Source organism: Wasmannia auropunctata, unplaced genomic scaffold (genome assembly GCF_000956235.1).
Source record: "Wasmannia auropunctata unplaced genomic scaffold, wasmannia.A_1.0 LD336053.1, whole genome shotgun sequence".
In the NCBI taxonomy this organism is placed as follows: Eukaryota; Metazoa; Arthropoda; class Insecta; order Hymenoptera; family Formicidae; genus Wasmannia; species Wasmannia auropunctata.
The window spans coordinates 1,570,930-1,582,351 of record NW_012026837.1 but is presented as its reverse complement, the minus strand read 5'-3'; the positions used below and the strand labels follow the sequence as shown (position 1 = coordinate 1,582,351).

Genomic DNA, 11,422 nt, shown 5'->3' with positions numbered 1-11,422 from the left:
AAAAACTAAAAGATGATGAAAAGTTGTCTTTTTTAAGTTATCTCTTTGACAAGCCGAAAAGATGTGCAAAAGACGAAAATAAAATTAAATAAATAAAATTATTTTATTTTATTTTATTATTAAATTAATAAAATTTATTGAATTTATGCTCCCGCACTTGTAGCAGTATAGTGCGCGCGCGCATTCGAACCCGGTCACTTAGCGGAGATTCAAACCTCACTTAGCGAAGATTCGAACCTCACTTAGCGGAGATTCGAACCCAACTTAGCAGAGACTTGAACCACATTTTAGCGGAGATTCGAACCCTACTTAGAAAATTGTTATTACGGGATTAAATTAAATTAAGGCGATCCTAAACTGGAATCAAACTTAAAGTTTATATATATACAAGTAATAACTAGTAATAATTAGTTGAAGTTAACAGTTAGCTATATATACATTATTTAAATAATTAACATTATTTTATTTTAATTATAATTATGCACTAATAATTGCAATTATTTAAATAATATAATTAAAAAATAACGTAATGTCTTAAATTATAATTAATAATATTAATTTGTATTATAAACGTAATTATTATTTATTTTAGCGTGACGATAGTTCGATGCAGAGACGTGACAGGCCTACTTGGCATATGTATCGCGTTGCACCCTGTTTTATGATCTAACCTAACCTCTAATCTGCTGTTGAGAGATTGTTATTCACGTCTATTAATCGCAGTTCAATTGGATATTATCGATTATTCTTCAGCACCTCTTCTACATTATTTTACAATGAATCTACCTCGAGTGCTGATTGTTAGCACAAAAGAGGGAAAGGCGAAGGAAATCGCAGAGAGTGAGTAAATCTCATAATTCTTCATAAATAGCTATACTGTCCTATGTCATTTTTTTTCACATGTGTATATTCCTAATGCAGGCATGGGGGCGGAACGTCTGTCCGAGGAAGACGAGATTGTGGATTATCTGTGGAACATTGACAACAAGTATTATACATCACAGGTCATGGTACGCGCCGTAGAGAGCTTATCCCACAAACTCCCGGCGGACGGAGTCGACGCGTTGATCGTGTATCACGATCCGCAGGCAGTAAGAGACATATGGCTATGTTTACACCGTCATGTGCAGTCCGCGATATACACTCTATATTCATCCTAAACACGACAGTCATGACTGTGTAAACCAGTTTATCTGTCGTGTTTAGGTGAAATTTAGGTCGAATATAGGGTATAGGTCACGAAATTAAACATACAGTGTAATCAGTGGGAATTTAGCCTAGATTGACTTGCATTGACATTAACATTGATTTCCACAGGACAAGGTGGATCAGGAACTGGAGCAATTGGCGTCCTTGGCCACTTCATTGACGGCGGCAGAGGTACTGTTGTTCTCTTGCAGTGCAATATCCGAGTCGCCTTTGCGAGATAAAGGTATGGCAGCGATAGGGAGAACGTTGACGTTTAATGCACAAGTATAATGCTTATTCCCGTATCGTACATCGAGTCGATATCTCTCTTGTTTCAGTGGTAAATTGGTGTTTGCACAACAAGTTTGAGCTGGTCGAGTTGGAGCAAACGGGAGATTTGGAATGTGATACGGAGGGTAACAAATATGGCATCGAGAGGATTGTAGAAGCTCTTCATGCTCACATGTGGCCCAATATCGTGCTTAAAGGTAACAGGTCAAATTTCTCCCATCAGAATAGAACAATCCAAGCATTTAACTCTTTTCATGTGTACACGAATTATTTTTGTTACAGACAAATCGAGTATGGGGCAAGCACCAGAGGTAAACGAAATTGAGGAGCAATTTGAAAATATTCGACTGACGCGTGACCCTTCGGAGGCGCTACGCATGCAGGACATGCTTGGTATGGCTCATGAAATGAGCGAAAATTAACCCATTGAGTGCCAGCGTTTATTTCATTGGAAATTTTTTAAATTTACAGACGGCATCATGGGCGACGAGAACGCGGATTTTGGAGAGTTGTACGGCCAATTGATGGCCATGAAGGAACACGCGGCGTCCTTACCGACGAACGAGAGGCGCCTAGTGGCAGAGCAAGTAGTCACCGCCTTTTGGAAAGCCATGGGTGGCGATCTTCTAGAAATCGAGGATTAAATTCGAGATTCGCGATGTACTGTATAGATGTAGTGTATATGTATAGGATCAGGTATACACTCTATTGCGAAGATTCTCCTCCAGCTTAGTCGATGGAGGCTCTCTCAAGCAGACTTTCATCCATTTTTTTAGCTTCTTCCAAGTGACAGAGATAGAGGTACGACAGATTTCTTTTACGTTCCTCGTACACGTTCTCTGCAGATATCCTCGCGTCTTTCTTTCTGTCCTTCGTCAAAATACCAGTCACGTTTACCTGGGAGAGAACACGGACACGGTTGTCAAACGAAAAATCGAAAGCAACAGGTCGACTGTATTAATTTTAATTTCTCGATTATAAATTAATTTTGTTAAAGATAGAAAGCTTAGAATAATACGACGCAACTTGTATAAAGACTGGCGCACATTAGAACAATGTGCGCATTAAGGATGTATAGAAAGAACACATTTTTAGAGAAAGTTCCATGTAATTTAAATGTATAATGCTTCATGTACAATATATCAGTGGTAAATTATTGTGTTCTATTATGTACTATATATACTAAAAGTGTATCTTTTAAACTTTTAAAGTTACGCAAACGTAATCGATATCGTGTATTAATGTTATGTAGAAACCGCTGTGTATATATAACATGTATTTCGTAATAAAATTTTATTTAAGAATAAAGAGGAATTTTTTTCGAGTTTTTTTTTTTAATAACAATATGAGCATTCGTGAGCTAACAGGGAAAGGCATTACATTTAAAAATATCGCAATATTTTCCTCATTTCGACGAATAAATATTCATTACAATCATCGGAATATGTCTATGGTATTTTCAGTCAGAAGGAGAATCTGCAATTCAAATATTAAAGGCCATCCGCGAAGAAATTTGCAAGTCAGATTCATCAGCGTCTTTTGGAGTTTCTGAATATTAGGAGCGCACGAACCGAAAAGAAGTAAACGCGAAACTTGGCGCGACTTTCAAAGTAAAGATTTTTTTTTCAAACACTTTCCTATCGGATTCTCTCATCGATAGCAGATCTACAGTTTCGGAAATTGATCAAACCTCGTTTGTTGTCGTAATAATGAGGGTTATGAGGGGTCGTTTTGAGTGGATTACGCGCACGTGCTAAGTGCAGTGCTGCGTCAGCTGCGTGCAGCTGTTTAGTGTTTACATTATTACGCGAGTGAGTGTGCCGTCCTAACCGTGTTCCACCGTGTTCGGCTACGTGACGCGATGACGCCTAGTGCACGCACGTGGTGGTCCTCCACGTCGCTTCGCGAGAGCTGACTCGTTTCGTATTAATGCATTATTTACGGGCGACGACGAATCCTGCAACGAGGAGGATGATCTCCCTCAAGTTAATTCGCCCGTACAGCCAGTTGGCGAACGGTAAACCGGCTAACCTGATCAGGAGCGAATTCCTAGATTATTTCACGAATGATTTAAAGCACAGTTTTATTCGCTCCAGTCCCGTCTGTCCGGTCAACGATCAGTCCCTGGCGTTTATCAACGCCGGCATGAATCAGGTACGCTTCTCGAGCCTCTCGGAGAAGTTTGCCCTCAATGGCAAGCCCGCTGATGCCTTTGCTTTCGCTTTTACAGTTTAAAGGGATTTTCTTAGATTATTACGGATCTCCCGTGACGAAGGTCGCGAACTCACAGAAGTGTATCAGAGTCGGTGGGAAGCACAACGATCTGAGTGTCGTTGGCAATGACGGCTATCACCATACCTTCTTCGAAATGCTTGGCAACTGGTCCTTTGGAGATTACTTTAAAGTACGACACAAAAAGCTGCAACGTGCAACATTCACTTGTCCGCACTTGATACTTATTCAATCTAACTGCTTTGCAGGAGGATGCTTGCTCCTACGCCTGGAATCTGTTAACGAACGTATACGGCATACCCAAAGAACGCTTGTATGCAACATATTTTGGTGGTAACGAGGAATTAGGCATGAGTCCGGATCTGGAGTGCAAGGATATTTGGTTGAGGCTCGGTCTTCCAGAATGTAAAATTCTACCTTTTGGTATGCGAGACAATTTCTGGGAAATGGGGGTATCAGGCCCTTGCGGACCTTGCACTGAGATACACGTTGACTACATGAAACGGCCGAATAATCACGCCGAACGAGTGAATAAGGGATATGCTGATCTTATGGAGTTGTGGAATATAGTTTTTATACAATACGAAAGGTGAGCTGTCTACTTTTTATTGGGCTTATTAAATATAAATATCTTAAATTCTCTAAATCATATTACGGAGCATGTTTTTGATAACATAAAAAAATCTCTTTTATATCTTTATGTATCAAATTTGGATGGTTCTTGAAATTTTCTTTTGTATATATAACGTCATACAAAGATATTTAATCAGTTCTTAATCTTATTAATCAGTTACTATTAAATTGCACAGTCTATTCAATATCATAATATTTTATGTTAGGCTTGCAAATGGGTGTATAGTACCTTTACCAAATCATCATGTTGATACAGGCATGGGACTTGAACGATTAGTTACCTTATTGCAAGGGAAACAATCAAATTACGATACAGACCTCTTCCAGCCGTTATTCGATGCGATACGAAAGCGCTCGAACGCGCCAGAATATAAGGGAACGTTTGGTGATGATGATACAGGCAAAATTGACTATGGCTACAGAATTCTAGCTGATCACGCAAGAATGATTACTGTTGCCTTGGCTGATAATATGTTACCTGAGCAACAGTATGATTTTTACTATAATCTAATATATACATAATCGATAAATATAATATATAATATATAGTATATGTATAATTTCAGCCCAAAACTGCGAAGAGTATTGCGAAATGCGATAGACATAGGGGAGAAAGTCTTCAGAAAACCTGGCATAGTTTCAGAACTTGTCTGCAATGTAGCTGACAACTTGGGCACGGCTTATCCAGAATTACACACCAATTTGAAGCAGGTAAAATAATTAAGATTAGAATTATTAAGATATACGTATCGAAATAAAATTATTAAGTTCAAGATGTAATTTTTGTCAGGTACGAAGAATAATAGATTTTGAGGAAGATCTATTAAAGAGATTACGGAATACTTCTGGCAAAATGTGGAGTAAGATGATTGAAACTCGTCCCGAATTATCAGCTGTCACTGATTGGATGGCTCCTGGTCTAGTTGATGGCTATAAAGATCTACAATCCATGTTAAAAGAATTGTAAGATCTTTCTTTTAATTTTATCTTTTTACATGACATACTGATATACGTATAACGATTCATGATATCATTTACAGACGTAAAACTAATGTGTTACCTGGAACTGTCGCATTTAAGCTGTACGATACATATGGCCTTCATTCGGAAACTATAGCGGAACTAGCACAAATCGAATCTTTATACTTTGATGAAATTGATTTTGAAAAGCAGCTTGATAATCGTAGATATCAATCAAGAATTGGATTGGATAAACATAGTACTGTAATTACTAAAGAGTCTTTGGGGATGCTTAAAGAAAATCATGTGCCTAGGACGGATGATTCATTCAAGTACAATTATACATACAACGGAAATACCTATGAATTTCCAGCACTCAACAGTAAACTCATTGGCATTATTATCAATGGTAAAATCATACTAATGTAAACCAAGTATATATTTTTGTCATATTCCGATTAAACTCTACCGATGCAACTCTAAAATTTGCATATCTCCCATATATCGCAGGAGAATTAGTTGCAAGTAAAAATTATTCCAATATTACAAAAACTGATACGGACAATAAAATAACTGTAAAAATCGACGAGATATTAAACGCTACTGATGAGATTGGAATTATATTGGACAAGACTATATGTTATTCGTTAGAAGGTGGACAAGTTTCAGATAAAGGAAATATTCGTATCAAGAATCTACTTTTTAATGTGGACAATGTCAGAAAAGTAAACGGCTATGTGATTCATTCTGGACATTTCGCAAAAAACGATTTACCGTAAATATCTCATACATTTTTATATTTAGAAAATTATAAAACTTTTAATTATATTCTTCTTTGATTACGAAATATTACTAATCGATACACAAATTTGTTTTCAGCGTATCAGAGCTGTTTTTACAAATAGGGGACGACTGTCTAGTCAGTATAGAACCAGATATTCGTACTGGAGCGATGAAACATCATACAGCAGCACATTTATTAAATGCAGCCTTGAAGAAAGTTATGCAAGTGATTTATCAACGTGGATGTACAGTCGATACGGATAGTTTAAAACTTCAATTTAATTCGTTTGGCGAACAACTTACACTAGAGCAAATGAAGACGATAGAGGATTGCATTAACAATATTATACGGTCTCGTGTCACAACGACCGTGCAAATTGTGAATTCACTTGAGCTGTTAAAGCAAAGTGATGTCACGTTAGTCCCAGGAGAGATATATCCTTACACCGGCATTAAAATTGTAGAAATTGATACGGACGATTTAAAAGCGAAGTGAGTCCAAATTTTGAATGTCAACGATTCTCCGAGCTAGACGTTAATATAAATTGTGTATGTTTTCAGGGAAACGTGTTGCGGTACGCATGTTCATAATACGGATGTGCTGCAACACTTTTGCTTTTTAACGTATACCTCAAAGGGAGCAACGAAACGCACCGTTAAAGCTACCGTTGGCCCGGGTGCTTTACGTATGAAACAAGCCGGTGAAAGAATATATCAGAGGATCGCGGACTTAGAAGACACCTTACAAAGTGACAAGTTCACATATGAGTTATTTAATGCAGAAATAAATCGAATAAAGCAAGAAGTTAATGATCAGCACGTACCATTACCGTACTTAATTAAAGAGAAGTGTTTGACACACCTGGAAAATTTGAACAAGACGGTATGGCTGCGAGAGAAAGAAATCGAAAAGTATGTAATGTATGCATATCATATATGAATAATCTAATTCTGAATAATTTTTAGTAATGATCTTTTATAGGAATTCTATAACTTGTGAAATTACTAATGCTACGGATTCATCATCTTGTTTTATCGTATATTGCCTAAACAAGAATCCCACATACTTGTCATTACATGAGGTTGTATCTCTCTTTTCTGGGATGCCAATATTAGTTCTGTCTTATACGAATGGATTTATAAAGGCAAGATGTTCTGTGCCACAGGTACATTTTATGATTCATATACTTATAAAATATAGATTTCAATATAATAATACATAATATATAATAATCCAACCTATATTAAAACGTAAACAATTTAAATAAAAGCTTACATATATTGTATATAGGAAACTGTCTCTAGTGCGTTTAATGCACATACTTGGATGAATGTCGTCCTTCAAATTTTTAATGCAGAATATGGACCTATTAAGGGATTCAAACCCATGTTAGTCGCAAGTATGAAATCTACAAAAGTATCACAGGATTTTCACATACGTATGGAAAAAGCAATTACAGAAGCTACCAAATTTGCATCTACACATGTAAAGAAAGTTGAGCTCACTAATAAGAATTAGTAATTTATTTTGTATTGTATTTTATCTTTTTATCTCTTCACTCTTTTTCCACTCGAATTGCCGTACATAATTTGGCGTAGTATCTAATCTAAATAAATCAGCGTCTTTGTTTATGTTTATATATTTTTCATTCGTATAAATAACAAAAATATATAAAAATTTGAGCTAGGATGTAGATTGTACATGTCTCGTGTAAAATTCCTTTAGTGCGGACCATTGTGCTGTATGGAGCAATATATGTGGTCTTTTCGTTCGCATGTAATCGACCGCTTCCTCAGGTGTCCAATGGTTTTTCTATAATTTAAAAAAAAAACCGGGAAGAATATTCCATCGCGTAAATATGACTAAAATCTCTTAGTTTTACATTGAAATTTATGCCACACGAACTCACTGTTATTAAGTAGCATGCAACCAACGTTGCGCTTCTTGTTCTTCCCGCTTTACAATGAACGTAGACCGTGCCAGGTTCGTTGTGACCATCGACGGTACCTGTGTTGCCTAATTTTCTGCTCGATACATTGCGGAATTTATTAATGAAGTTAACACCGTCCTGTAGCTTTTCCTGAGACGGTGCTTGAAAGATGTCCGTTGTAGACAACTGCAGAAATTCGACATTGTGCTTGCGCCATTCCTGAATAGAAAAAAAAAGAGTATTATTACTCCTGAGCTATGTGTAAGTCTAATTTGCACTAGCTGTCACCATATTAGTTTATTCTCAAAACTTAAGTTTTACTGCCGCGCACCTTCTCTGTGTTAGACAATAAAGACAACTCGTAATCTTCATTCATAGACACGACAGCCTTGATGTTTTCATCGTCGATCAACTGAAAGGAAGGAAAAAAACGCAAGTGTAAAATGTCAGGTGTAATGACGTCTGAACTTGAATTTATAATTTAGTGGCTGTCATATGAAATTTATTTGTTTAAATGATTGATACATTTCTTGAAACATTTTTAATACATTATTATCTTAAAAAAGACGTATATATTATAAATTAAAACACAAATTATAATATCTTTTGTGTGACGTTATTAAAAAATTAACGATAAAGATAAAATGAGAAGATAAAATAAAAAGCTGTGAAGACACAAATGTAAAATATTGAAATAATGTAAAATTTATTATAGCGTCTTGCTCCAATTTGAAGTATATCTTTAATAATTTTTGTCATAAAAATTTATAGTTATACCTGTTTGGTTGTTCGCCGAAACGGTAATGCGCCCAGTATAACAGTCTCGTCTATCCTATCGTACCAGTTCCGAGTGGTGATCCTTTCCATAACGACGTTATAAAATAGGGTTGGGTAAAACGTTACTCTCGCGAACATTTTCGCTAAAAATTAATTTCAAGAGAAACGTTAGCTCAAGTGGCGATTCAATTGCCTTCGAAAGTTTGGAAAACGTAAAAAAGACTGGTATTTTAATCACGAGATTCTCGGTCAACATAACGGTAAATCCGATCTTTTAAATATGTCGAGTAACCAATAATCCCATTTAATTTCCCAATTGTGTCGCATTGATACAGAGCAGTACATATAGTTCGCGCGTAGATCTCAAAAGCAGCACAACGAATGAGGCATTTTCCAGAAGAAAGTACGCGTGGCTCGACTGACCTACTTCCGCGGTTCAAGAACGTAACAAGACTGGTGGGGACAGTGACTAATGCAATATGCTTCTGTGGCTAGCAATTTACGTTTCCATATACTTTTAAAGAGGTATTCTGTATGAAAAAACAGATTTATATTCTTCCGAAACATACGCTGCAAGGTATTTAGAGTAAAATTCAATTTTGACAATAATCAAAAGTTATTCGATTTTACACGAAGACAAAATGTAGTGGAAAGGTAATTTTCTTAAGGTTGTTTTTCCCCATATTTGAAATCATTCAAGATATATAAAATTATAAAGATATGTATTTTCTTTCGATTAAGAACTTCCTCCATAAATAAATATATACAGATATATTTACATATATAATTATCATTAGCCTAAACTAACTTCGAGGTTTTGTGAGGTGTCTAGTAAATCTATATCTAAACAATAGCATCCTAAGTCTCCCTTCCTAAATAGACTAACAAAATGGTCCGCTGCAAACTTTAAATCCGGCTTAATTTCTAATTGACCGCTGTAGCTCTTTATTCTCACGGTTTTTCCCAATTTTGCAGCGATAAACGTGAGTATGTGCAACACATTGTCGTTCGGTTCTGGCAAACCTAATTTCTCTACGTATTCAAATCGGCCGTTTCTATTCAGCCAAAATAGCAGGTAATCCGCAAGCAGATGCGATCCTACCACATGATCCTGCAGACATCCCACTAAGGCCAGCTTGAAGCCAGCATCGACGTCCTTGATGGAAGGAGCTAGAATACCTGGGGTATCAATCAGATACATTACTGGATTCTCCGATATTTTGATACGGGTCAATACGGATCGCGTGATACCAGCCGTCGCGCCAACGGGGGTGGCTTTACCCGAGAGATGAAGGTTACTGTTTCTCAAGCAATTGATAAGGGAGGACTTTCCAACATTGGGCACACCAATGACCATCATGGAATACGATTCCTCCTCCGTTCTATTGTAACGTTGCGAATTTAATATCAACTTCTTGGCCAGGGGTAAGATCTGCTTCGTGCCCTTGCAGTATTTATCTTTCAAGTTGGCAAAAATCACGTTGGACAGCCCCTCTCTGTTCAACGTAGAGACTATACTCTTCCTATGACTCGTGTCGGCCAGATCTTTTTTACTCAGTATAAATATGTGCGGCTTCAAGCCGGTCAGAGTCCTACTGAAGTCCGCGTAACGTCCGGAGATCGGCACCCGGGCGTCGTGGACCTCCACGATGCAATCGATATTTTTCAGTCGCTGCTGCATCTGCCGCAGACCCTTCGTCATATGCCCGGGGAACCATCGCAACACGTTCGGCGACGCGAACTTTTGCCGCAGATTCGCGACTACTTTACCTCCTGTGTTCGTCATCGTGCCCCGCGGCTCCGGTGTACTTTCGCTACCTTCCTCTCGAACAACAGTTTCTTCTAAATTTCTAAAACATCGACGTACGTGTTACGTACAAAATCAAAGGACTCATCAGCGTCGCGTTGCAAATAACGGAACAATGTATTTCATTCAGTACCTAGAGAGTCTCTTTGGAATTTGACTTAAAAGATATGTACCATAAATCGAATATTGATATCAATGCAGAGATATATGATAAATCATGTGTGATAATAATCGGAGGTCAGAGAGCACGCGAGACAAATGAAATGATAGTACCAGAGAGAAACCGAGAAATCTGAAAGAGGTTATAGCGGTTCATTCTGTGGAGCGAAACATGACTAACCTCAACTAACCTAAGAGAGGCATGTCGGCATTGTCGGCTTTCGCCTGTACCTCAAAATGCACTAATGCCCCCTGAAGAAGTAGATGTAAACTACATAAAAACATTCACTTTTCTGCACTGAGGGTATACAATTTGTGGTCCGGGCTACATCCACTTTTCGAGACAACTGGGGTTATATTCTCGGAAAATAGCGCATTTTAAAATCATGTCCACTCTCAGATTACGAATATTTCCGACGAGTAATACAGACTTCGACTTTGTTCCGTGTCACATATGTATATTGTTTGATTCTATTATATATACAAAATATGTATATGTATACATATATATATAAACTATATGTATATCAGTGCAAGTAATGAACGTTTGCTCTAATTTTTTAATTATCTTAATTAAATGTGTTACTTAATTTTTTATTACAAAATTTTTTACACAAATAAATTTTAGAATAAATTTACGAAAAATGGACGATGAGAGCAA

At 37.1% G+C, this 11,422-nt stretch overlaps 4 protein-coding genes across 10 annotated transcripts; 2 read left to right on the top strand and 2 right to left on the bottom strand.

The window, feature by feature from the left end:
* Window positions 1–596: 596 nt before the first annotated feature.
* LOC105450970 (alpha- and gamma-adaptin-binding protein p34-like) lies at window positions 597–2,793 on the top strand. Its single transcript, XM_011691123.1, has 6 exons — window positions 597–840; window positions 922–1,091; window positions 1,318–1,432; window positions 1,527–1,676; window positions 1,762–1,872; window positions 1,951–2,793. The coding sequence occupies exons 1-6, from the start codon at window positions 777–779 to the stop codon at window positions 2,121–2,123; spliced, it is 783 nt and encodes a 260-aa protein (XP_011689425.1). The 5' UTR covers window positions 597–776; the 3' UTR covers window positions 2,124–2,793.
* Window positions 2,794–3,239: 446 nt separating this feature from the next.
* On the top strand, window positions 3,240–7,613 carry LOC105450967 (alanine--tRNA ligase, mitochondrial). 2 transcript variants are annotated; one of them, XM_011691114.1, is made up of 12 exons: window positions 3,240–3,633; window positions 3,710–3,883; window positions 3,960–4,300; window positions 4,551–4,832; window positions 4,911–5,055; window positions 5,135–5,307; window positions 5,385–5,713; window positions 5,815–6,079; window positions 6,184–6,579; window positions 6,649–6,999; window positions 7,070–7,253; window positions 7,379–7,613. In XM_011691114.1, the coding sequence occupies exons 1-12, from the start codon at window positions 3,409–3,411 to the stop codon at window positions 7,604–7,606; spliced, it is 3,093 nt and encodes a 1,030-aa protein (XP_011689416.1). In that variant the 5' UTR covers window positions 3,240–3,408; the 3' UTR covers window positions 7,607–7,613. The 2 variants fall into 2 exon arrangements, with proteins under 2 accessions (XP_011689416.1, XP_011689417.1); XM_011691115.1 differs by lacking the exon at window positions 7,379–7,613 and having other exon boundaries at window positions 7,054–7,139.
* Window positions 7,614–7,695: 82 nt separating this feature from the next.
* LOC105450968 (phosphatidylglycerophosphatase and protein-tyrosine phosphatase 1) lies at window positions 7,696–11,405 on the bottom strand. 6 transcript variants are annotated; one of them, XM_011691116.1, is made up of 6 exons: window positions 10,943–11,405; window positions 10,566–10,645; window positions 8,796–8,938; window positions 8,350–8,430; window positions 7,998–8,237; window positions 7,696–7,900 (listed from the first exon to the last, which is right to left on the bottom strand). In XM_011691116.1, the coding sequence occupies exons 2-6, from the start codon at window positions 10,579–10,581 to the stop codon at window positions 7,772–7,774; spliced, it is 609 nt and encodes a 202-aa protein (XP_011689418.1). In that variant the 5' UTR covers window positions 10,582–10,645; window positions 10,943–11,405; the 3' UTR covers window positions 7,696–7,771. The 6 variants fall into 6 exon arrangements, with proteins under 6 accessions (XP_011689418.1, XP_011689420.1, XP_011689419.1 ...); XM_011691118.1 differs by having other exon boundaries at window positions 10,953–11,405; XM_011691117.1 differs by having other exon boundaries at window positions 10,776–10,943.
* Window positions 9,569–10,559, bottom strand: LOC105450969 (mitochondrial GTPase 1). The gene has a single exon (XM_011691122.1). It carries the CDS (start codon window positions 10,495–10,497, stop codon window positions 9,589–9,591), a length of 909 nt encoding a protein of 302 aa, XP_011689424.1. The 5' UTR covers window positions 10,498–10,559; the 3' UTR covers window positions 9,569–9,588.
* Window positions 11,406–11,422: the final 17 nt, after the last annotated feature.

Excerpts from the sequence above, each read along its gene's own strand:
- LOC105450970 (XM_011691123.1), top strand. The coding sequence starts at position 777 with ATGAATCTACCTCGAGTGCTGATTGTTAGCACAAAAGAGGGAAAGGCG. Across the intron at positions 1,092-1,317 it reads TGTATCACGATCCGCAGGCA|GACAAGGTGGATCAGGAACT; the intron begins GTAAGAGACATA and ends TGATTTCCACAG. Across the intron at positions 1,433-1,526 it reads GTCGCCTTTGCGAGATAAAG|TGGTAAATTGGTGTTTGCAC; the intron begins GTATGGCAGCGA and ends CTCTTGTTTCAG.
- LOC105450967 (XM_011691114.1), top strand. The coding sequence starts at position 3,409 with ATGCATTATTTACGGGCGACGACGAATCCTGCAACGAGGAGGATGATC. Across the intron at positions 5,308-5,384 it reads CAATCCATGTTAAAAGAATT|ACGTAAAACTAATGTGTTAC; the intron begins GTAAGATCTTTC and ends TATCATTTACAG. Across the intron at positions 6,580-6,648 it reads ACGGACGATTTAAAAGCGAA|GGAAACGTGTTGCGGTACGC; the intron begins GTGAGTCCAAAT and ends GTATGTTTTCAG.
- LOC105450969 (XM_011691122.1), bottom strand. The coding sequence starts at position 10,497 with ATGACGAAGGGTCTGCGGCAGATGCAGCAGCGACTGAAAAATATCGAT.
- LOC105450968 (XM_011691116.1), bottom strand. Across the intron at positions 8,431-8,795 it reads TTCGGCGAACAACCAAACAG|TTGATCGACGATGAAAACAT; the intron begins GTATAACTATAA and ends CCTTCCTTTCAG. Across the intron at positions 7,901-7,997 it reads TTGCATGCTACTTAATAACA|AAAAACCATTGGACACCTGA; the intron begins GTGAGTTCGTGT and ends TTTAAATTATAG.